This window comes from Ochotona curzoniae, unplaced genomic scaffold (assembly GCF_017591425.1).
Source record: "Ochotona curzoniae isolate NIBS_2020 unplaced genomic scaffold, NIBS_Ocur_1.0 scaffold_3890, whole genome shotgun sequence".
Lineage (NCBI taxonomy): Eukaryota > Metazoa > Chordata > Mammalia > Lagomorpha > Ochotonidae > Ochotona > Ochotona curzoniae.
The window spans coordinates 32454655-32480489 of record NW_024467115.1 but is presented as its reverse complement, the minus strand read 5'-3'; the positions used below and the strand labels follow the sequence as shown (position 1 = coordinate 32480489).

Here is a 25835-nt window from a genome sequence, read left to right as displayed (position 1 = left end):
TGATTGGAAAGTTAAAGTTTAGTTGCTGGCTTTACTTTTTTTATTCAGAAATTCTCTACAAGCCAATTCTAAGAAGACATTTTGGGAGACAACTTGGGAAATGGTTAAATAAAACCAGAGAAAAGTGAAAGCTTATTCAAATATACTTTGTAGTAATTCCTCCTGAAATTTCTTGTGAGAACAATTTTTTATAATTCTCTAAAACTGAGCTGGAGGATCCGGAAGTCTATATTTTCCTAACCAACAGTGAATCTTCAGTTGAAGTTTTGCATTCAGCTATTTATGTAGCTTTTTTCCTAAAAGAATGTAACAATGAAATATTTGCCTTACTTCCATTGGCAGTGCCTCAGCAGTGGTACTAGTCTTATTAGCAAAATCTCTTCCAGCTTTCTGTGCTAATTTCAAACACGAGGCCTACACCTGTGAAGTCCCACTTCGTTCTGTACCCTGAAATCTAATGCTCACTAACTGAGATAAGAAAAAAAAAATGATCCAAAGATCAGTATGGCTTACTGGGGTCCTGTCCAAACTCTCAAACATGCCTGATAAAGTTAGCGGAATGTCGGGCCTCTGCAAGGACGGGAGTGCGACTTGCTGAGTAGCTCCACTGCTAGCGTTAATCCCCTTCTGTGCACAGTTCTGATAGTGGGCCTTACAGATACAAAGCTATACACAAAATCTGCCTCGTGCTAGGGCGCCACATTTCAGAAGGAATAGAAGAAAATGGAGCAGGAAATGCCAAATGATTTAAGAGTGAGTACCTTTTCATATGTCAGTTTCCTTCCCTTGCCCCCAGCCCTGCCTGCTGGCTGCCTCTGAATGGTCCAGTTCCTATGATAACAGCGTGTAGAATATATGCACCCTCATAGGGCTTCTTTGCTTTATTTCCTTTGATTCCACTCTCTGTTTCTCTGCTGCATCCTCATTAAATACATACATACAGTTCACAAAGTCAGATAAAAATTTGAAAATTGTGAATTTTGGATCCTTAGCACTATTGACAATTTGGAACCTGGTATTCTGAACAGTGTCAGGGAGGAGTTTGCAATGTGACCTAATAAGTTAGTTAGCACCCAGCCTACAAGGTTACGCATATGTGTTTCATCCAGTTGGCTTCCTGGATGTCTGGGGCATTTGGTGAGCAGCCAGAGCAGTGGAGGAGACTCAGGGCTCAGAGGCAAGATCAGGTGCATTGCACGAGGTCTGACCTTGCCGAAAAGCGAGATGAGGTTTAGACATGCACAGATAGGATAGACTGCAAGTGCCACAGGGGCTAGAATGGAATCATGAACATGGCTCTTGACCCATGCATGGGCACAACTGGGAGGAGGAAGTGGTTCTTGGTGCAGAGCTGACTACACAGGCCCTCTTTGACTGTTTCTCAAGCTGTGCTCAAAGGAAAGCGTAAGTCACTGTGGTAAGTCTAGGAGAAAGAAGTGATCAGAAAGTGGTGTGTGTGGGTGTGTGTATGTGGGGAGAGTGGAGACGAGGCAGGGATAGATGTTCCAAAGAGGTTGGGGACAGGAACGGCAGTCATGGAAACAGCAGAATGGCCACTGAACACACATCAGATTATGCCATGGGGGGCAGATACCATGACAGGAGTCTGCATCTGATAGATGAGAATGCAGGCGGCACCAGTCTCACAGGATTGCTGTGCATACTGCATGGGGAAGGCATCCCCAACCTTTAGAATAAGCTGAACGAGTGAAACGGTGAACAAGTTTGCTATATATCAGCTATTATTATTTATCTGGGTTTATTTTGTAAGAGCCCATTATTCATTTTCTTACATTTATTGCTTAATAGTTTTTAAATGGTTACATAGTTTAATTTTTCATAATGCAACAAAATAGGTTTGACCTTGTTTTATTTTTGTAAGCAGAGAAATTGCTTTTTATTATGCATTAAGAAAGATTAGATTAAATCTAGACTAAGATGAACTTGAGTAAAGTTTTAAAAATGATTGTGTCTCAAAGTAGTACCTTTACTGAATAAAAAATTGGGCACTAATGTTCTCGGCTTGAAAATGATTGCGAGAATAACTAACAACACTTGAGAAGGTTAATACACTATTGAAAGTAGCAATTTTTACAGTGTTGAACTCATGTTCAAAGATACAATTGAAGAATTTTCAATAGGCATCAGTCTTTATTTTTGAGGAAATTGTAGAGATTAAATGAACTGCAGACAGCCTGTCTTATTATTTGAAGGTAATAGGAGTCTGCTGAGGATTAGCGTGGAAAAATGAATGATACATGTTCTTCATAGTTGGAAAAAATATTTTTTGCCTGTTGTTCTTGCCATAACTTATTTATTTAAGACATAATAATCGATGCGGTTTCCTTTGCTGTAGTTGGCCAAAAAACTAATCCAAGTGGAAAATGAGAATGAGATATTTCCTAGGATTGGTGCCTGGGTTCTCTCTTAATGGAGTGTATAATTATGCCAATTCAGGAAAGAATATTGTAGTTAAAACTCCATGGACATCGAAAAGAGTTCAGTTCCTTTTCTAATTTTTTTATAGGATTTTGTCCCTGAGTCCCTACGAAATTGAACACCAGGCAAGGACAATAATACCACAGGCACTATGCAAGCATTTCAAATCACTCTTCTACTTTGGAACAAGATATTCAAATCCCTGAGTGTTAGGGGAAATTGTGCATGGACGAAAAAGCAAATGGATCTTGATTTGTCATCTCAGTCTGAGGCTTTCTGGAGGTGGTAAAGTGTTTTTTATCAGTGGAAACCAGCATCCAGTTTTCTTTAAGATTTTCCCAAACTCAGGATGATTTAGATAGTCTATCTGAGTCTAATCCCACCCAGATAAGCATCTGCCAGTCATCCAGGCCTGGACTTGGGTGATACTGCTTTGTAAATCTCAGTGTGACGGTAAACATTTTCTGACTTCACTCCGTTCAGCTGCTTTGGCCTGTAGGATGAAAAAACCTGTCTGGATTCTCTCTGGCTAGAGTGTCCAGCTGGAAATTCATGTTGTTTTGTTTTGACTTAAGTTGCACATGCTGGTTCCCAAATTTTGCTGGGTTTGATCCTAAGTTAAATGACACTAGGATTGTGGGGCTCAAAGGCAAAAAAAAAAAACAAGAAAAGAAAGAAAATAAGAATGTCTTAATTTTATATGCTTAGAAATTCTAGTTAAAAATCCTGATTAGGAAGGGACATAAAATCTTGCTGTGCGGAGAAAGGAAGTGGTGATAAATTATTAGTTGCACCAAATGCAAAGACAAAATAGGAAAACCTAATTATTTGGCACTAAATGTGGCTAATATCTGTACAGCAAATTAAACACTCTAAGTCGTAGAGTTTGGACAATGGGCAATATGGGGTATAAGAAGAGTATCGGGTCCGGAGCGGTGGCGCAAGTGGTTAAAGGTCCTCGCCTTGCACGCCCGGGATCCCATATGGGCGCCGGTTCTAATCCCGGTAGCCCCGCTTCCCTTCCAGCTCCCTGCCTGTGGCCCGGGAAAGCAGTAGAGGACAGCCCAAAGCTTTGGGATCCTGCACCCGCATGGGAGACCCTGAAGAGGCTCCTGGCTTCGGACCGGCATAGTATCGGCCCGTTGCGCTCACTTGGGGAGTGAATCATCGGACGGAAGATCTTCCTCTCTGTCTCTCCTCTCTGTATATCCGCCTTTCCAATGAAAAAATAATAAAAAATAAATCTTTAAAAAGAAGAGTATCAAAATTCATGTGACATGAAAATAGTGTTTTTGATGCTGGGGTGAGAGGAACATTCTTTTTGTGTTTGTATTTTAGCTACAGAAATAATCCCATGATTATATAAATTTGGATGCATTTTCATTCAAACAAGATAATTTAAAAAAATATACCTACCGAATGGGGTGATGGTGCAAACTGAAAAAATAATCCATGTCTAATGGATTTTCTAAAATATAAAAGGGGCAATCACTAAAGGCTAATCATGTTTGAAAAAAAATATTAACCCAACTTGTTACAAGCTTTGTCTGACATATAAAAATGAAGGGAAGGACCCCAACCTGCAAGTTCCTCTGCCAGAAGTGTTTAACCTCAGCCTGATTTGGAAACCCACAGTACAGGATGTTATGCAAAGCAATTGGCCTGCACTCTGTAAACATCTCCGCCATGAACGACAAAGGGAGGCAACAGACACACCGGCATGAGCATCCTTGCTCGGTGGGTGCTGAGTAGAAGGAAAAACACAGCAATGAGTCCTGCAAACTATAAGGGACTTTGCTGCAACTGTTGAGTCAATTGTAACCGGATAGCAACTGTGTCAGATCACTGTAGCAATTTAGAATTTCCTGCCTGTGATCAGCACTCGCAACGGGTAGACCAGTTGTTCGTAGGAAGCACATACTGAAGTATTTAAGGATGAAAAGTTTTTATGTCTGCAACTAACTGTCCAATGATTTTGCAATATTTATATAGAGACAAAAACAAATCTGGCAAAATGTTAATAACTTGGGAACAGACACAGGACTACTCAGGTATCACGGAGGTAGAAATAATCAGTATCCTATAACTTTTTTTTTATTTTACATTTGGTCATTTTCAAAATAAAGAAATGGAGAAAAAAAACATAAACAAGTAGAAAAACCCAGCAAATACACAAACTGTGAGTTCGCAAAATACAAACCTTGTAGTGTGAGCATGTCTTTTCTGATCATTTTTTTTTCTGCCATTTTATTTTTTCAAGATACATTTATTTGAAAGCCAGAGTCCAACACACACACACACGCACGCACATTTTCTGTCTGCTTGTTCATGTTTCAATGGCTGTACCATCGGGGTAGGACCAGGTTATAATCAGGAGCCAGGAAGTGCACCCGTGTCTCCCATGTGGGTGTCAGGGATCCGAGTGTTGGAGCCTTCTCTGCTGCCTTCGCAGGCTGCAGCTGGGGCTGGAGCGTGGCTGGGCAGACTTGAGCCAGGCACTCTGGTATGATATGCAGGTATGCCAAATGCCGAGTTACCCTGTTGTGCCATGGTGCTTGCCCATCTCTTGCGATTTTACTGTAAAACACAAATACACACATTTTAAAAAGGAGAATCCATATTCTTGAAAATGGTGATTTAGGTAGAACAGAGCATCGTTATTATTTACTTAAAATGTTTTTCCAGTAGAACCTTCCGAGAACATAGAAGTTTTAAATTTGTAACCACATGTTTGAAGATATTTAAGGTCAAGTGAAACTAGGAGGGGGCTTCAAACATTCCTGGAAAATACATATTATCTTTTTTATATTTTACATGAAGGTTTCCTGATATCAGAAAGAATATATGATATTCGTCCATTTGGCATTGGCTTATTTCACCACAAATAATGGTTTCTAACTAGGACCGTTTGGCTGCAAATTGTAGAATTTCATTCTTTTTAATGGCCGAGTAGTATTTCATTGAGTACATGTAACACAGTTTCTTTATCCACTCCTTTTTTGATGGGCAACTGGGTTGTTTCCATGTCTTTGGTGTTGTAGACTGTGTTGCTGTACATGTATAATTGCAGAACAATTTCTCATATGCAGATTTTATTTCCTTTGTATTTATATGTATATTCATATATATATATGAATGTATGTACATATATTTATTTAGAGGACCTGTATAATGGTAAATATACCATGAAGTGGAGATACATTGCGGTATGCACTTCTACTTCTGAATAAAAGAAAAACTCCCAATGAAATTGTTAAATATATCTTGACATTGGAATGTTGGATTTTATACCATTCTTTATACCTACACCGTCATGATACACTTAAATAGAAGACTCATCGACTTGTGACTCTTGTTGAGGGAATAAATTATTGCTACGATATAGGGGAATATAGTTGGGAAGGGAGAGGGAGTAGGGGAAGGTAGAAGGGGCAATCCCTGAGCTGAAGAGCTGTATCATAAGAAATAATTTAAAAATAAGAAATACATTTATTTTCTTTATGACAAAGTGCTTATTGTCTTTCAATTCAATTTTCCATGAATGTTTTGGATCCTCTTCTGGTATCTCGGGGGGCATACAAAGATTTAGGACACACTTTACATTTTATTTTAAATTTGAAAACAAGAAAGGGAGGGAGAGAGAGAGAGAGAGAGAGAGAAAGGAAGAGAAGGCAAGAGAGAGAGAAGAGAGCAAGTACAAGCATTCTGATCAGCTGAATCTATAAATATTGACTAACAGGACTGGGAATGCAAGTCTCCCTTGTGGATGGAAGGAACTCAATTACTTGAGCTCTAAGTGTTTCTTCCTAGGGTCTACATCAGCAGAAAGCTGAATTCAGGAACTGGAGCCAGTCAAGGAACCATATACTCACTCCAATGTGAAATGTGGGAGTCTTAACCAACACCTTCCTTACTAAGCCAAATGCCTGCCTTTGTTTTCATGTTACCTTATAGAAAACAAGCAATTCCAGGGAGCTTAGTTCAGCATGAGAACTTTCTGTCTCATTGCTTTGGACCCAGATTGCATAGTTATGATTCTAGCTTACTACCTTGGCATTGCCAGAAGCCAGGATCCAGGAGCTTCTTCTGGGTCTCCCACTTGAGAGCAGGGTCCCAAGACTTTGAGCCATCCTCTACTGCTGGAGCTGGATGAGAAGTGGGGCAGCTGGGATATGAACCAGCACCCATATGGGATCTCAGCACATGCAAGGTGAGGATTTAATCTCTAGACTATAATGATGGTCCCTTTCTAGTCTTTTCTGAATTTAATTTGCTTGAAAGTCGGAGTTACAGAAAGAAGGGAGACAGAGAGCCCTTTCTCCATTGGTTCACTCTCTAAATGGCTTCAATGATCAAGGCTGGGCTGAAACCGAGGAAAAGGAGTTTCACCCACATCACCTGTGTAAGTGACAGGAGTCCAAGCACATGGGCCATCTTTCTTCTACCCACAACAGGGAGCTGCATTGGAAATGGAGCAGCCAGGACATGAACTGATACTCATATTGTATGCTGGCATCACAGATGATAGCTTTATTCACTGTGTCATAATGCTGTACTTTGAGAAAATTTTTAAGTGATGTGTTCCACATTCATACTTTTCATTAGTGATTTTCAAAAACTAGCTACTCTATGGGATTGGCAAAAATGGATGATGATAGCATCATCAGAAACTGTCAAGTACTTCTAAAAAATTCTTTATTAGTGTGAAGATAACGGATTCTATGCATTAAATAGGTGCACCATTATGGAAAACAGTACATAGATCCCTTGGAGATGTTAAAATAGAGCTATCATATGACCTAATTATCCTATTAATGAGTTTTTTGCACCCCCATATTTATTACAGCTCAAATCACCTTAACTAAGATATGAAATGAGCCAAGAAATTCACAACTGATGATTGGACGAAGAAAATTTGTTACATATACATTATGGTATGAGAAAGAATGAAATTCTATTTTTTTTGCAACAGAATGGACACAATTTGAAACCATTCTGTTTAGTGAAATAATCCACTCTCAAACAGAGAGGGAAGGGCTGGGGGAGGGCAGGGAGTGATGGCAGGATGATTGTGTTCTTGGAACAGTGCCTGTGGAATACATATAATCTATCCTCTGTAGATTAAAATAGCTTCTTAAGCCTGATGTAAGAATTGAATGAACAATAAGAATTTAGCTTTCATGATGATATGTGGTAGCTAATAAGGCCTTTAATAAATGTCAGTTATGATGGTGATGAATGATGCTGTCCTTAGCGGAAGCATCTGTGGCTTTCGCAGACTTTCATGTATCTGGTGCTAAGCCCCCAAATTTCTGGCCTTTAAAGGGTAGTGCATCTTTCATTCTTTTTCTCATAATTCTCAATATTGTATTTCTTCATGTGTCCTGGCACACTGTTACATCTGCTGCCCCATGAAGTCAAACGTTTGACTCTTCAATGCTTGTCCCTTGGTGTAGGTTCCTGGTCCTGCTTTTCATTGTTCCATGCAGGACTACCTGTATGCAGGCTGCACACTTCATCCCAGGTTGTATGAAAAACTGGCCTCTTGCGGTGTTTTTCTAGCAAAGTCAGGCATGTATCTAGGAGACAATCTCGAGTGAGGAGCTGGGAAGATAAAATACCTTGCAGCTGGTTGTGGGAGCATGTTGGTCATGGTTGCAGTGTTCATCATTATGGTGAGGGCTCTTAGTTCCAGTGTGTGGAGGGAACAAGGGATTTATGCCTAGTTCTAACCCATAAAGCCTCAGTTCCTGGCTCCAGGATTCTGCTGAGTTCTTCACAGAGATCTTAGTGCTGATTGCTACCATAATTTTTTTGATATTTACTGCTGGGAAGTAAGTATTGTGAAATTTTATATAAATAGGTGTTAAATACAGGATTGCACTTTTCCTATTGTTTTGTTTGTTGTGCCAATGGAAATTATGTTCTGAGATCTATTCAGTTTTACTGTTACCAACTAACAAGGTGTGTGTATGGCCATGTATTTTTTTCCTCCTCAGAATAGAAATTTATGGGATCAATTTCCATTCCTTTAGTATAGAGAAATTTAAGGATTTTTGCTTATTTTAAAATAAACTTTGCATTAAAACTTTGTGTACTGAAAGTGCAGGCATAGATGATTTCCCATCTTTTCTTCTTGAAGATGTATAGTTTTATTTTTACACAAAATATAGCAATGACAAAAGGAATGGAGACAACTGGGTTATGATGAGAAAATTGGTTAGCTGAATGAAGTATTTACATAGATTATTCTTTGGAAACAGAATCTGAAAGCTTTTAACATTACCTGGAAGTAAGAATAACACCTCAACCATTATTTTTGCAGTTAATATCCATAGTTTCTTACATTTGGGTAAAAATATGGAGATGGCTTTCTAAGGGATAGAATGTAAATTCAAGACCGATGAAACATTGACTAAAACAACCTCAAGGTTATTTCTAATAGGTATGCTGCAGAAGATGTTCTGCATTTATTGCTTGAAGACAGTAAAAGGGAGAGGGGAGGAACTAACTCTTCAGGGAAGGGAAGGTTTGCTGCTGCCAGACCTCCCTTAGTTTGGCACCCTCAGTAGAGATACTAATGTCTTTTTTAATGCACTAGCTTTCCAGCTAAGCTCTTAACAAAGGAGACCTCTTCGGGCTTATGTTGGTTTACTTTCCAAGGGAAAAATGTGACTAAGGAGGCACAAGGAGCTCTTTGTAGGGAATGCTAGGCTGGGCTGAAATTCACTCTGCTATCTAAGTGGTGTTGTGTGTTCCAGGCTGGTTGAGTCTGCATTAGTCCCTCAGGGATGTTCATGGATGCGCACTCCCCGTTTTGTGCAACCCCACATCAGTAAGTGGCTTCAGCGTCTCTCTGGAGTTTCATGTTGGTGGTTGATGGATGGAGGATGGAGACATGACCTAATTAGAGCATCTGTGAGGTGAACCCTGTGGGAGGCCCTTAGGTAGTTCTTGTGGGAGATGATAGATTATCTACTATGTAAGGTTTTCAGTCTTTTCTGCCTCCCAGCTCCAACTGTAGCCATTGTTTATTTTCACCAAATGCATAAGCTGATGTGATCTAATTTTGGACTAGTGATCTCCCAATTGTAAAATGAAATAAACATCCTTGCACAAGAGATGCCTCTCCCAGATTACAGTTACAGTAATGAAAAGCTGGTTAATATGGTCTGTTGGTGTATTTCATCCAACAGTACTTTTGAAAACAGATTTATTTACTTTTATTTGAAAGGCAGATTTTACAGAATGAGAGAAGGAGACACAGAGAGAGAGATGTCTTCCACCTGCTGGTTCACTCTCCAAGTGGCCTCATCAGCTGGAGCCGAGCTGATTTGACACTAGCACCCAAGAGCTTCTTCTGGGTCTTCCACGAAGGTGCAGCGTCCAGAACTTTGTGCAATCTGATGCTGCTTTCCCAGGCCGCAGCAAGGAGCTGAATGGAAAGTGGAGCAACCAGGACATGAACTGGAGTTCCATTTGGGGTGCTGGCATCACAAGCAGAGGTTTATCTTGCTATGCCTCTCTGCCAGGAGGAAAGAAAGGCATGCATACATTGCTTTTGTTTTACCTTCATAGTTGACTATGTGTTTGACTGGATATAGAATCCTATGTGCATATTTGTTTGAATTCAAAGCTTCAAAGGCATCACTGCGATGTCCCTCAACCTTCCAATTTATGTGTGAGAAATACAATGCTATTCTTATTTGTGCTTCTTTCTAGATAACATAATTGTATCCTGTATGTTGACTTTTAGAATTCTCTGTGCATCTTTGAAATGCTGAAATTTCATAAGACACCTTCAAACATCTATCTTAAAGAATATCTCTGGCTGAGCATTTAGTGTCATAAGAAAATTTCTTTTTCCCTCTCATTTTCTGAGCTCTGGTTCTTGCTGGCTTGATTTCATTCTCTGTATATTCCCTCCTCCGTTAATTAGCTCCAGATGTGCCTTGCAATCACAGCTAAAATACAGAAAAATGGACAAGTCTCTTTCTTATTATTTCAGGGAAATTTCCTATTTAGCTTGATTTGGTTCATCTGTTCTTTTTTTGAAGTGATCATTGGGACAAAAGAAATAAGTCCTTTGCTCTATCTGCTTCTTTTCACCTCTATTGCTCTGGTCCAAGACATTATCAGGACTTCTTGGGGCCCCATTATACAAATCTCTTAGCTGGTTTGATGTCTTTGCTGCTGCCTGTTACTGATGTTGAAGCCAGAGCTTCAGATTTATTTACTAGATCAAAACTCTGCAGGGCTTGCCTGTTTCACTTCAAAGAAAACAAGTATCTTCAAGCACTCAGCTTAAGGAAGGGACCACCCATGAACTTGAAGCAATACCCACCCCCTGTCTTTTGCCACTCTCTCCCCATCACTCACTCAGTCTCCTTTATGCTGGCCCTTTCTGCTTTACTGTGCTGCACACATGCCAGGCCTGTTCTAATCCCAGCCTGGGATGTTTGCTTGTGTGTTCCCTGGATCTGGATTGCTCCATACCTAGCCACCACTGGCTGTTTCCTCACCTCTTTCAAGTCTTGACTCAAATGTCAGCTGTTTAACGAGATCAGGCCTGCCTATCTTTGTAAAATGCAAACCCTCTAAAATTTACTTCTCTTTTACTCTTCTCTATGTATATCCATCTAACATACCATTTATTTTAAGTATTACCTTGTTAATTATTTTCTTATTCTTGTGAAGTGCTAACCTCCACGAGGGCAGGAAATACTGTCATCAAACATTGAAACTGTTCCAAGTGGATCCTCAGTCAGCACATTCTTGATGAATTAAAGAATGAGTGAATCAGTGGTCATCCTCAGCACCTATACTTGTGGCTGATAGTACCACAAGGAAAGGAAGAGGAACCTGTCCGACAGATTAAATAGCTCTTCTGATGTGCATTCACAAGCAGGGATGCTCTAACTGGACGGTATGGGATTAAGAAGTGGAAGAAACCAACAGGCTCTGAAACCTGATGGTGATTTACTATTGGTTTGATCTTGAAGTTATAAATTGTCCTTTTACACTATAATAGTGTTTCAGTGTTAGGTAATATGCCTGGGCAAATTATGGGCCAAATGTTTATGACTTCCAGGATATCATAATATAATTTTATGCTAATTTTACTTAAGGGTTTTATTGCCGCTGGTCACTATATGAAAAAGTAACTTGGACTTGGGCAAAGAATATTATATTATTTTTCAGGAGAGTGAGGTTGAAAGATAGGCTATCAGATAATCTATCTTGTTTGGTTTCTTCTTCATTATTGACTTCCACCCAAGTCAACTTTTTGAAGTGAAAAATTGGCTGGTTGTGGCTGCAGCTTGGAAAGCTTTTGCTTGTACTGCATTTTCCTCCTTTCATAAATCTTTGTAGATGTCTATTTTGTTAATTTCTCCCCGAGAACTAGCTTTGATTGCTCTCCTCTGTACTTTGCTTAACTGCTTTATGCTCTTAGCTTTCTTATTGCCTCGTTGGCTTTGTTGTTCTGGTTTTTTTTCCCCTGAGTTTGTGTGTTGAATCTTTTACTTGTTTTTATTCATTCTTTTTTGATTAGTGCATTTGAAGTATGAATTTCCTTCTAAGTACATTCTCATCAATGGTGATACATTCCAAATATGTTATATTGGATTTACATTTTTTATCCACTGATTTTTCTTATTAGGGTGAGATTTGGTTTCCAGGAATATAAGACTTTTTGAGGTTATATTTTCACTATTAAATTATTTAATTTTAAGGCATTATTTCCAAGAATATAATCTGTGTTAAACAGAATCTGGATTTATTATTCAGATTTCCTTAGGAACATGTACTTTGTCATTGTTTTAAAATACAGAACATACGGTAGAAATCAATGTGGATTCTCTATTTCTCATGTGTACAATTAAAGGTATGCAATAGTCTGAATTTACTAATTTGTATCATTTAGATGGACTGCATATCTGTTTATTTATTATCCTCTGTAGTCACTGGTCTTTGAGAGAGGTGTAATTACTGAGTTCTGTGACTCATGACTGCCTGATTTTATTTTTGATATTTGTTTGAATGGCAGTTACAGAGTGGGTGGGAGAGTGTGTGAGAGAGAGAAAATTCTTTTACCTGCAGGTTCATTCCCCAAATAGCTAAAACAACCAGGGCTATGCCAGGTTGAAGCAGGGAGCCAGGGGCTTCTTGTGGTCTCCCAGGTGGATGCAGAAGCCCAAGAATCAGGGCCATTCTCTCCTGTTTTCCCAGGTGCATTAGCAGGGCGCTGAAGAGCAGTTGAGCTAATAAGAACTGCTATCAATGCAGTATGCTGGCACAGTAGGCGGTAGCGTAACCCATTATGACACAGTGCTGGACCCATGATAGATAGATTTTAATACATGTATTTAGAGACAATGTATTCATCTGCTTATGAAGGCTATATTTTCATTTTTGAAAAGCAATCAGCACCATCATTCTCCATTATGTGTATATAAAAGATATTTAATACAAATTTTAAGTATCTTCCTTTGATAACAAAAATTCAAATACATTAAAATGAGCACCTAAAAGATATATAAGATGATGTCCCTCTGTTAATTTTGACATTAAAATGTAGGCTTCCTTCACATATAAGACCATCATCTGAAAACGTTGATAGTCCTAATTTATATTTTACTCCTTGTAACTTTTTCTAGTTTCTGTAATTATTGATAAAATGCTATCAAGTGATAATAGACATATTTGGTTTATCCCCAAGGTTACAGAAAAAGTCTCTACATTTCACTCATACATACGTGATGGAGAAATTAAAGGACTCTGTACTTGGAGGTCATGGCCCCGTAAGAACTCGTGCTTTGCCCGTGACAGGCTTGTTTTTGGCAGAGTATCTAGGACAAGTGTTTCTTCAGCTGCGGTGGCAGGACTGGAGGATCTGCAGCTCAAACTTTTGCATTTACACTTCTGAAGGCTCGGTGTCTCATGACGTCTCTGCCTGCAGGTGGAGCTTCAGTCTCCTGGGCCTTCCCACAAGGTCTGGCTCTGGACAGCACGATGATCTTGATGAAGTAGTTGGACTTTGTAAAAGTCAGTCCACTAAAGCACAGGTTCCTTTATTCAGATCTACATTCTGTGACTTGGAGCCCTTGAGGTCCTGTGGTTTTCAGCTAAACACAACTACTTAAATACAAAACAATGTTTCCCTTAGACTTGGAACATAAACACTGTTTAGAAGCATGGGTAAGAAAAAAAATTGAATGCTTCCTTTGTGTTGTGTGATGACAGGCTTTTAAGATCAGATGAAGTTAGCTAGCAGGTGGGTCTAGTGCAGTGTGTAGGTGAGGTATGAATGGAATGTGGAGAGTGGGTGGACCACAGGAAACTGAGTGGACTGCAGGGGCTAGATGGAAAAAACAAAACAAAGCCATTGATTTAAGACTGAACCGACCTGAAGACAAATGGAAAATCTCACACACAGTCTATAGGATGGAAATAAAAAGAACATGTGTTCAGAAAAAAGGTTACCTGAAGTGGCTGCCCAAGTATAATCTGCTGTACAAATTTGTAGTTTTCTCAGCATTTTATACAATAACATAGTCTGAATTACAAAACAAAGAGCAAACACTTTCTTGAGAAATGCATGTAAAGTTTTCTTTTATAAAACTTAGGTAGCTTGGTTTATGATTCCAACAGTTTAAAAACACGTCCTAAGGAAATAAAACCAATGTTAAACTGGGTAATGAGAGATGTTTTTATTCTGTCTGCTGCTAGATTCTGTGCTTACCTACTCTGCCACTAGGTGTCCCTTTGCATACATGTTATGATTCTAGGGAAAGCAAATCCATTCCCGAAAGCCTTGGCTTAAGTGGATCGTGTGAACAAATATCGCAGTTGTATAAATAGTTAAGAATAGAAATAATTTTGCAGTTTTTCCTAAAGAATCTGAAGGCATGTCTTGGATACTTTTCTCATTCTTACTTTAGAAATTTAGGAGACGGCCCCTGCGCAACGGCTGAATAGCTAAATCCTTATCTTGCAAACACTGGGATCCCATATGGGCACCTGTTTGTGTACTAACTGCTCCTCTTCTCATTGGCTTCCTTTTTGTGTCAGTAGAGAATGGTCCAAAGTCTTGGAACCCTGCATGGGAGACCTGGAAGAAGCTCCTGGCTATGGATTGGCTCAGTTCTGGCTGTTAAGCCATTGGGGGAGTGAAACAGTGGATGGAAGATCTTTCTCTCTGTCTCTTCTTCTCTCTGTAAATCTGATCTGTTTTTCAATAAAAACAAACTTTCTTTTAAAAAAAGAAAGAAATTTGGGAGACATTGACCTGGAAGTGTCAGCAGATGCAATATTGAGACTTCTAAGCCCATGTTGTCGGCCAGAGAAGGGGGCTGAGGGCTTCAACCAGAAAGCAGCACATGCTGTTTCTGAATCACCTTTCAGAAAGACACACAGTGCTCCAACCAGCTACAGGGGGCTTCAGGGCCTCCGCAGGGGGAGAGGTGAGTGCTGCTGCCCATGAACTTCAGACCTATTAATGACAGCAAGTTCTCAATTGCACTTGGGGTTGTCAGGGCAGCCTGTTGTGAGTGATGGGGGGCGGGTGTTCCTGTGAATTGCCTCATTTTGTGCATAGTCCACCCATAACAGTTTGTGCAAAAGTACAGGCAGGGTCAGTCAAAGCCAAGAGATATTTATGAAGTACCTACTGTATGTCTGACTTGGAATAGCTATGAAAATTACGAGGCTCCTTCATCTTATAAGTATGAAATAGGATTTACTATTTGCAGGAAAATTCAATGTTCTGTTCAGTTGAAAAGGCAGAGATTATTGTAACAGACAGCACTGTGGATCATCAGAGGGTTTTGAACTTGGAGTTTGAAGATCTGAATTCAAATTCTGGCTTTGCAATTGGTCAGCTGTGCAGACTAGGTACCTGATATGTATGTCGGTTTCTCCATCCATAAAATACAATTGATACACTTTTCAGCATTGCTATGCAGACTGAAAACAATTTGTAAATAATTCTGCCAAGTATCATTATGATAGTATCCAAGCAAAGGTGCCTGTTTTCGATAAAGATGCCTTTCTTGTAATTGGGCACAGCTGTTTGGCTCCGTATGGCCTTGACCTGTCCTGTTTACAAAGCTTTGGCCAGTACCTTTGCAGGTTATGAGGTTCATTAAAATGATATTTCCTGATGAGAGAGCTGGTAAGACAAAGGAGAAATTTTTGCTCACATTCCAGTGCAAACCTCTGGAAGTTTCTGAATTTGCTTTTCTTCTGACTTCTTTCAGTGATAGCCCCACAGTTGCAGCCCCTGTTAAATGGAGCATATCCATCTACTTACATCGGTGCAAAGGGTGTGGAGTCAAATGTTGTCTGGCATGGCAGAAGCCAAGTGATTAACTCCCTGGAGCAGTGTACATATTGTCTGCATGTCATCAAGCAGGAAAAAGGTATCATCTTCCGTAGAGAAAAAATGGGATTTTTATTCATGTGGACAAATTAAAGGATGCAAATTACAGATCACTTTCGATGCTTGTCTGGTGCCATCTGCTGCCACCTCACTGTGCTGGAGTTGAGGGGGCTTAGCAGTTAAGTTCTTGGGGGCTGCCCTCGTAGCACACTAGAAGGGAGGCTGCAGTGACTTGAATATTTGATTCCTCTCCTCTGGGAAGCTAGTGCTTCTTATGGCTTCGTCCTGGGCCTGATTTCCCTTTCCAGATGTGACGTAGTGCTTGGGACCAACACAAATCAGCACAAAGCTTTGAAGATGCTCTTTGACTTCAAAATTAGACCAATGAACTAGTTAGTTTGGATTGTAGAATAGCTGGCTCTTAGAACTTCTTTGCATGTGGAGCTGGGAAAGAAAATGGCAGTTGAGCTTAAAAGTGTTGTTTGCATTGGTGGCTAAGGACTACCACTACATTGCTCTCTCTCCTCCTCCCCCTCTCTGTTCTCTTCCTCCGTGGTGTGTGTGTGTGTGTGTGTGTGTGTGTGTGTGTGCACATGTGTTTGGGTGGGAATGCAACTTGGGTGCTTTGCAGGGTCTGTGCTTGCCATACAACTTGGACCACAGAAAATCGGAATACCAGTGGCTAGCACTGTTCTGTAGGGTAGGCAGGAATCAGAGTTCACTGGACAAGTGTTGTGGAACTTAGAGCAACCATGCGAAGAAGTCCACTCCATAGAAACAGGTTCTTGTGTTTTGCTTTTCAGAACATGTGGTATATGCGCAGAGTTCCTTGACTGAGAGTCAACCTGCTAGTGGACTAGGTCTGGGGTGCAGCCAGTGGTGGGTTCCTGTTTGCTGGAGCCTTGAGCTTTGCTGTCGGTGGAGATGGTTAGTCCAGGAGTTGAAGGTTCCAGCAGCAGGCAGGACAAGCAATCTTGCCAAGGGATCTTTTCTAGAGATACCAGCAAAACTAAAAGCTCCTCCAAGTTTCCCTCGCTCAGGGGAGGGGCATGGCCAGAAGCCATTTGCCGTGGTAGGCTCTTCATGGGGGGTGGGGTGTGAAAATAGGGGAAAACATTTTTTTTAAGTAATTTTATTGCATTATGTGACACAATGTTAAAGGCATTGGGATTCCCCCCGCCTCTCCCCGAACCCTATCCCAATGGTGGACTTCTCCACCTTGCTGCATTATCACAGTTCAAATTCAGTTGAGGTTCTTTCATTGGAAGTATTTACCAAGCATAAAGTCCAGCATCTTATTATCCTAGTGGGTTCAGCAATTTCTTGGTGAGACCATCTCTGGTCTGAAGGTAAAGCCGGCAAAGTATTGTCTCAATCAATTAAAAGCCCCAACATAACATCAACAACACTTTACAGCATTATGGCATTAATTGACATGATATTGATTAACCAATATGTTAATAGGAAAATGCAGGTTCTTCATCGACATTTCAATTTTGGTTTATATTCAACCGGGTTCTATACACCTCAAAATGGCTGTAGATTACTCTTCAGCTCTCTCGTATCTATCTTCATTTTAGTGTTTAGCTGTTTATATTGTTGAAGCATGATTTTGCTGATAGGCTGTCAGAGATTGCAATAATATTACAGTATACAGGTACTATTTTCCAGATTGACATCTTTTCATCTCAAATTAAGGCAAACATGTGGTACTTAACCTTTTGGGATTGACTCATTTTTCTTAGCATAATGGATTCCAGTTGGGCCCATTTGGCCACAAATAATGCATTTCTTTTTTTTTTTTTTAATGGCTGAGTAGTATTCCATAGAGTATATGAACCATAACTTTCTTATCCAGTCTTCTGCTGATGGGCATTTCGGTTGCTTCCAAGTCTTTGCAATCATTGATTGTGCTGCTGTAAACATAGGGTGCATGTTGGTTTCTCGTGAAACAGGTGTTTTGGATATATTCCTAGAAGTGCTATTGCTGGGTCATATGGTATGCTGATTTTCAGTTTTTTGAGTATCCTCCAAACTGATTTCCATAGAGGCTGTACAAGTTTGCAGTCCCACCAGCAGTGGAGTAGGGTTCCCTTTTCTCCACATCTCGCCAACAAGTGTTGTTGGTGGTTTTTTCTATGTGTGCCATCCTTGCTGGTGTTAAGTGGTACCTCATTGTTGTCTTCATTTGGATTTCCCTTATTGCCAGACCTCTGGACATACTCTAGGACAGTGGTTATCAAAACAGCCTGGTACTGGCACAAAGATAGAGAAGAGGATCAATGGAGCAGAATAGAAACAACAGAAGGAAACCCACATAGATACAGCCAATTAATCTTTGACGAAAAGACAGATGACAACCCAAGCAAATGGGAAGGTCTCTTCAACAAATGCTGTTGGGACAACTGGATGATAGCCTGCAGAAACAAGAAGGTAGACTCATACCTCTCACCATACACTAAAATCAAATCTAAATGGATAAAAGACTTAAGCCTACGTCCAGAAAACTTCAAACTTTTGGAAGAAAATGTAGGAAACACACTACAAGATCTAGGTGTACACCCTGACTTCCTAAAAAGGACTCCAAAAGCAATAGCCATCAAGACCAAAATAAACAAATGGGACTTCATCAAACTAAGAAGTTTCTGTACAGCAAGGGAAACAATCAACAAAGTGAAAAAGCAACCCACGGAATGGGAGAAGATCTTTGCACACTACATAGGTGATAGGGGGCTAATCTCCAGGATATACAATGATCTCCAGAACAACCAAAACACCAAAACAAACAAACCGCTCAAGAAATGGGCACAGGAAATGGGCAGACGTTTCACAAAAGAACAAACCCAAATGGCAAGCAAACATAGGAAAACATATATATATATTTTTTTTAAGATTTATTTTTATTATTTTTTCTTTGGAAAGGCGGATATACAGAGAGGAGAGACAGAGAGGAAGATCTTCCGTCCAATGATTCACTCCCCAAGTGAGCACAACAGGCCGATACTATGCCGATCCGAAGCCAGGAGCCTCTTCAGGGTCTCCCATGTGGGTGCAGGGTCCCAAAGCTTTGGGCCGTCCTCGACTGCTTTCCCAGGCCACAGGCAGGGAGCTGGAAGGGAAGTGGGGCTGCCGGGATTAGAACCGGCGCCCATATGGGATCCCGGGTGTGCAAGGCGAGGACCTTTAACCACTTGCACCACCGCTCCGGGCCCGGAAAACATATTTTTTGACATCACTTGCAGTTTGCCACCTGGTTGTTACTACGCTAAAATGATCTCCTGGGAGTGCAGATTGACATTGTCTAAGAGAAGGCTTTTTTTTCTCCTGCAGATTTGTGAATTCTGTCTGAGCCCTAGTTGTCAGGAATGACAGCTTCTGTGGGATGCATGAAGGGAAAGAGGGAGAGGAGCCTCCCCTCGTCCTCAGATGCTGTTATAGAATTTTCACGGTGTTGAGAATAAAGTCATTTTAAGCATCATTATTTCTCTGCTTTCATAAAGCTGAAGTTCTTGAAACCCTCTGTCAATTCTTCATCTCTGTAGAGACAGCAGCAAACAAAGGCTGTAGACGGGTGGCCTAGACAGCACTCACCAAGCAAGGGCAAACGAAAGAGAAAGAAAGAATGCATCCTTTGAAAGCAAGTAGAACATGTACTGCGATGCTAATGACAGAGCTTAAACGTAAACAGAGGCAGTGGCATTTCCCTCCGCATCAATTCCCCATGGAAAGTAATAGTCTCACATGACCTTCTCTAGGCACTCTGTGTACACACCACTGGCGACATCATCTGGCCTTTTGCCTGCTCCTCTCCTGTCCAACCTTGAGGACAGAAATCGCTGTTAATCTGCAGCATTCCTGGGTATTTAATTTCCCTTGCTTTTCCATAGGAACAAAACTGTGTTTTCCCTTCTGCTGTCCATGGCATTGCTCTAATGGATAGCTCTTGGGAGAGATGCTTGCTTATCAAGGATGCTGTGGTAGATTACAGGTGCACATTTTGATACCACACGGATTACTTGATGGAGACTTTTGCTTGAAAAGTGGCACAAAAATTCTTGCCTTTTGACTTCTTTAGTTTTGGTTTCTTGATTCGGAATCATGCATTTTGTTTACCTGTATTGGTGTACTGACTGTAAATAATACTAACCTGATACTAACCCATCAGCTGTTTTTTTTTTTTTTTTTTGTAAAAATTAAATAGCTAGAGACGGGCACGTTGGCCGAAAAGGCTACACCTCCACCTCTAAGTGCAGGTATCCCATATGGGTGCTGGTTCGTGTCCTGGCTGCTCCTCTTTCCATCCAGCTCCCTGCTTGTGGCCAGGAAAAGCAGTAGAGGAGGACTCAAGTCATTAGGACCATGCACCTGCCTGGGAGACCTGGAAGTAGCTCCTGGTCCCTGGAATTCGATTGTCTCAGCTCTGGCCATTTCGGCCACTTGGGGAGTAAACCAGTGGATCAAAGATCTTCCTATCTCTCCTTCCTTCTACAAGTCTGTCTTTCAAAAACAGTTAGCTAAATCTTTAAAAAATGAAACAGCATAAGGCAAATTCTTAGGACACTAAGAATGCTCAGTACACTGTAGCAATGACCTAGACTATGAACGATCACCTAGAATCACCTTAGTGATGCAAAATTGCTCTTTCTGAAGGGATTTGTATACAACTGAAGAATGTGAGCAAGTGTATTATCAGGTTTCACCAAAGGAAAGAATTTTCACAGTTCGAGACACTGACTCCCTAACTGGGTCTCCTAGTGACATTTTGGGCACTTATTTCAGAGGTTAGCAGAATTGTTTTCTGTCATACTTAAAGCAATTTTCTTTTTTAAAGAACGATTCCTTAACACCTCACAACATGAGAGATAGCCATAAACTTTTCAGATTTTGTGCAATTAAATACATTACTAATAAGCTCTGTAACTGAAGTGTGGACAACAAATTGTATTATCACAAGGAAGATAGAGTTAATTTCAACAAAGAGATCTCCTTTAATATATACTAACTATACCACTTCTGGGACTATATCCCAAAGCAAATGAAATCTTATATTTATAGTAGTACAATGTGCAATAGTGAAGACAACCCAAATTCCCATCAAAAGATGAATGGATAAAGAAGTTGTGGCATATCTGCTCCATGGAATACTACTCAGCCATTAAGAAGAATGAGAGTCTACCATTTGCAACCAAATGGCCCCAACTAGAGACCCTTATGCTCAATGAAATAAACCAATACCCAAAAGACAAATATAATATGTCCTTTCTGTTAAAAGGCAACCACCATGCAAAATAGAAGATGAATAGATACATGGGTAAACATCCCTGTACGTATATAGTCATCCAGAGGAACTGTATAATATAGAGTATCATATAGAGATGTGAAGATACAGTGCAGTAGGCAACTCTACCTCCAAATCAAAGATGGACTCCCTCCCAATGAAACTGTTAAATATGTTTTGGCGATAGGATGCTGGACTGTCTGCCATTTTCCACATTTGCAGTGTCAGGATACACTCAAATAGCAGAATGATGGACTTATGACTGTATTTGAAGGACTATATGATTGTAACAATATATAGGGGAAACCAGTGGGGGAAGGGAATTTTGAAAGGAGGGAACAGAAATCATAAAGCCTATGGAACTGTATCATAAAATAAATAGTGTAAAAAAAAAAAAGAAAAAAAAAGAATAATTGTAGGGGTTGGCACCATTGCAGAGTAGGATAAACTTCTGCCTGTGCTGCCAGCACTCCTATGTCAGAGTGCCAATTATTATCTCAGATGATCAACATCCGATTCAGCTCCCTGATGATGAGTCTGGAAAAGTGACAGGTAACAGACCGAGTACCCATGTGGAAGACCTAGACAGAATTCTGACCTGGTCCAACCCTGGCCATTGCATGTATATGTGGGGTTGAGCCAGTGGATTGAAGTCCTCTTCCTTTGTCTCCCTCACCCCTTCTGACTCCGTCTCTCCGTGTCTTACACTTGTCTCATCCCCTTACATTAAAATAAATGAATGAACTTCTAAAGATATTAAAGAATCAATTGAAGAGTGAGTCATGCACTACAGTGATGGAATTATCTATGAATGAAAGAAAAGGCACTGTGGAAATATTTAAAATAAGATTGATCTCTCACAAGGACCAGAGAATATTTTTCTTGAAAAGTGACTTTGGTCAGAGAGTTGAAACATTAGGTAGCTTGGTTAGCTAAGTCATCTTGGGTAGGGGACGGTTGGAGCAAGGCATACATGAAACTTTCTGAGATTGAGAGAAACATATTCAAGGAATTAAAATCCAATCCAATCAGTAAGGAGATGGAGAGAGACATAGAAGCCAATCATAAAAGAGGGTGACGAAGAAGCAGAGATGATGGAAAGCCTTCATTTATGGGAAATCTTATGCCATTCTTTATTTAATCTCAAGACTAATGGCCATAGTAAAGATTTAAGAAGGAGATGAGTTGTAATATATGCATGGAAAAAAAGCACCATCAGTGTGAAAACTGAGCTATGCAGTTAGGATGTTCTTGCAGTTGCTATGTGAAAGGCGTTTTCTCCTTGGATTACGGTGGTGTCAGTGGACATGAATAGAGTAGACACCCTTAAGAGACAATTAGGATAAAGCAGGTGAGATGAGCTGTCAGAGAAAGATTTTCTGGAAACCAGGGAAAGTTCAGTGTCAGTGATCTGAACTTTTTTCTTTGAATAAAACCCAAAGCTTAGAAGGGTAGTTAGAAGTGAAAATTTCCCTTTGTTTTCCATCATCTGCTGATTCTTCTGTTCTTGATGTACATCTAGAAATTTGATGGGATTTAGCTTTCAGCTGAAGTCATATGATACTATGATCTGTGTTTGAAATACTTTTATCCAATTTGCCTAACCTGTGTCCTTTACTTAGCTGGGTCCTGGGGCACAAGGAAGATTGGGTCTTGGTCTCTGCCTCCAGTGTTCCTGTTATCCAACTGGGGAGACAGAAATGTCCACAGAATCATGCTATGCTTCCATTGGCCCTTGGAGTAGACCGTGGACCCTCTTGTGGGAGACGTTAGGGTACAGGGAAGCACTGTGGCGGGTAACAGAGCAGGCTCTGTAGCTTGCTGGGAAATTGAACATGCTTGTTTGCTAAATTTCTTTTCTAAATTTTCTCCTTTAGGAAATGGGGCTAATAATCATAAGGCTGATCTGACAATTATATAGCACGATATGTGAAAATTATCAAGGCATTAGGCTCAGAGCAGCTATTTAATAAAAGCAATAAATTTAACTATTTATAATGCTATGGGATAGGGCCAATTTATCTTCTGGGTAGAGTCAGGGAAGTTTCCACAACACACTTGATATATTATTTAAAATGTGTACATAGCTGACCTTTAATAAATGCATATTTAAGAAACAAATGTTTTATAGTGACAGGATGATTCATTGGTGATTTATTAAATGTTAGAATTTGCTGTGAGCATTGTAAAGATATTTCCTGGTTTAAATCTCAGTCAAACTAAAAAAGAAATGTTAATTATTATGCTCATTTCAGATTGGAGTCCAGAGGCCCCTAAATCATGTAGTTGGCAGATTGCTGAATTGGAATTTAAATCCAGTTATAGTCCAACCCAAACCTTTGTCTTCAAATTTTTGTATTTCCTTCTTTGCATAGAAGCACTACTGTACTTAGTGTTGTTTTTGCTTATTATGTAGATTTTCATCCAATTGGTAATAAAAATATATTGCTATAAGGAGCTAGTCAAAGGTTTACAGCACTTTATCTGAATATCTTACAAATAGTTATTGTAGATCACAAATGTGTAGGGTGATAAAAAAATGAACTAGTTGTTATCCCAGCTTCCACAAATTGCTGCACCCATTCTGCTACACTGATGTCTGAGTGTGACTGTGTGTTAACCTATATTTCTGTGACACAGAATGAATGGAACTCTGTTTGCATAACACCTGCCTTTTTATAAATGATGGCTGTGACATGGTTTTGTGCTTGGTATCATAGTGCTTAATATAGTTCGTGGTGTGCAATAAGGACTCAGCCAGTGTTGGATGTCCTTGTTATTGCCCAGCAAGGGTGACATCCTCAAATACGTAAGACTATCTTTTTTAAAATGTATTTGTTTGAGTGAGCATGAGAGAGAGGGCTCTTATCAGCTGGGTCACTCCCAAGTGGTTACAATACCTAAACCGGGAGTCAGGAACCCAACAAAAACAGCACATAAGTGCAGGAACTCAGTTACTTGAGCTGTAACCTCAAGCACCTCCCAAGAGTCTGCAATGGCAGAAGCCAGAGTTGAGAGCTAGGACTTGGTATGGAGTCAGATGTCCTGATATAAGACACGGGCATCTGACCTGCTCATCAACACGGTTCTCTTTTGAAGTAATTATTTCCATTCTACCATTCTCACAATGAACTTACTTAATTTCCTCCATCTTCAATACTGGAGATAAAAGATGCATTGCTTCTTTTTGTATTTATTTTATTATTATTAGTCATATATATTTTTAAAATTTTCATCTATTTGTTCTTCTATGGTTGATTTATTTTTTTTTCTATCTTATATGAGCTCTCTCCTGATATTCAGAATACATTGCAGATGTTTTAAGCAGATTGTAATTTCATTTTTATCTAGGCTTTTGTGGGTTTTTTTTAGTGAATACTTTAAAATTAGTATTTGTTGCTTCATGGTAGTCCTTTTTACAAGTAATGTTTTACACATACCTAGCTAAAATAAATATGGTATTGTTGACAAAAGGAGAGGATACTAATTCTTTAAAACTTGGGGATCCTGATACAAGGGGAAAAACATGGATTTGTGCTTTTCTATTTATATTATTTTCCAAAATGTGGTTTTGCAGGTGCAGGGATTCTCCTCTCCGCCTTCTCTTCCTCCATGGATTTGCACTTGTGTTGCTAGAAAGAACAGAAAAACGCTCCACTCTGGAGAGCCTTGCAGAGGTGTGGGGATCTGTGACAAAGCATTTTGCTTTTCCAAGCACGAAATCCAGAAGGATTCTCTTTTGTTTCCTTTTGTTCCAGCATGTTTTGTTTTTTAGGTAATCCACTACAAAGTCCCACACATCAAAAGGGGCTTGTCTTGGCATTGAAGTTGGAACTTCTGAGACTGGGGAGTTGTGTTGCATTTTTGAATTTCAGTAACAGTAACAGATCAAATGCTTCCATGTCTTCCATTGCCTTGTTTGTTATGACAAGGAAAATACTTTCATTTCTCCAGAAAACCTGTGTATAATGCCATGCTAACTGCCTAAGTCATGTGCTATAGTATTTATGACCATCAAAGAATAGTGACAAAGGAGCAAATGAAATTCTGGTTTATGGATTTAAGCCAGTTCACTTACTAAGCTCTGCAACAAAATCATTTTAGGTGCTATTATTATTATTGTGAAAGTCATCACATACTCTAGAAGTACTTCAGTTCTCTGCCTAAACAGAAATATGCTTTTATGAAAACGTTAATCCTACCTGTAATTGGGAATCTTTATTTATTTATTTATTTTATCTTCCAGCTTTGATTTCTACTGATCTGATAACATACATGGCTTCTGACAGCAATGCTCTTGTAAGTACCGATTGGGACACCTGGAGTTTTAGATGTCATCAGTTGAACATAATAGAAGAATAATGGGCAAGTTTATTTTAATCTTTGCTAATGCTTATCCTCCATTTCATCAGCTGTCGTTCAGTCAAGTGAACCTGGTTTGGGTTTCAAGGGCGTTGTATCTGCAGTCATTTAGGAAATCTGTTTTTTTTTAATTTTAATGGTAAAACAGCCCCATTTTAATGTATTGTGCATAACTTTGTCATTAGGACCAAAGAAGATGCTGACTATGTGCTAGCGTCATCTCTGTAGGAAAAATTCTGTTAGTAATCATGTTGAAATTTTGGGCTGCATTGAAAGGAATTTTATGGCCTCAAATAAATGGAGCATCTTTATTAGACAAAGAAACTTCTCAGCACTTGCTTTTCCTGGGAACAAAACTTCATATCTCTTCCTTCT

At 39.8% G+C, this 25835-nt stretch overlaps 1 protein-coding gene across 14 annotated transcripts in view; it reads left to right on the top strand.

The window, feature by feature from the left end:
- IPCEF1 (interaction protein for cytohesin exchange factors 1) overlaps positions 1-25835 on the top strand; it is a 184317-nt gene that overhangs the window by 70247 nt on the left and 88235 nt on the right. For 11 of the 14 annotated variants that reach the window (XM_040965299.1, XM_040965301.1, XM_040965296.1 and 8 more), the window contains one exon: positions 25345-25397. In XM_040965299.1, the coding sequence (XP_040821233.1) occupies positions 25345-25397 (53 nt within the window). Of the gene's footprint in view, positions 1-3909; positions 4177-15698; positions 15861-25344; positions 25398-25835 lie in introns of those variants that run through there. The other 3 variants (XM_040965291.1, XM_040965297.1, XM_040965293.1) reach the window with 3 other exon arrangements.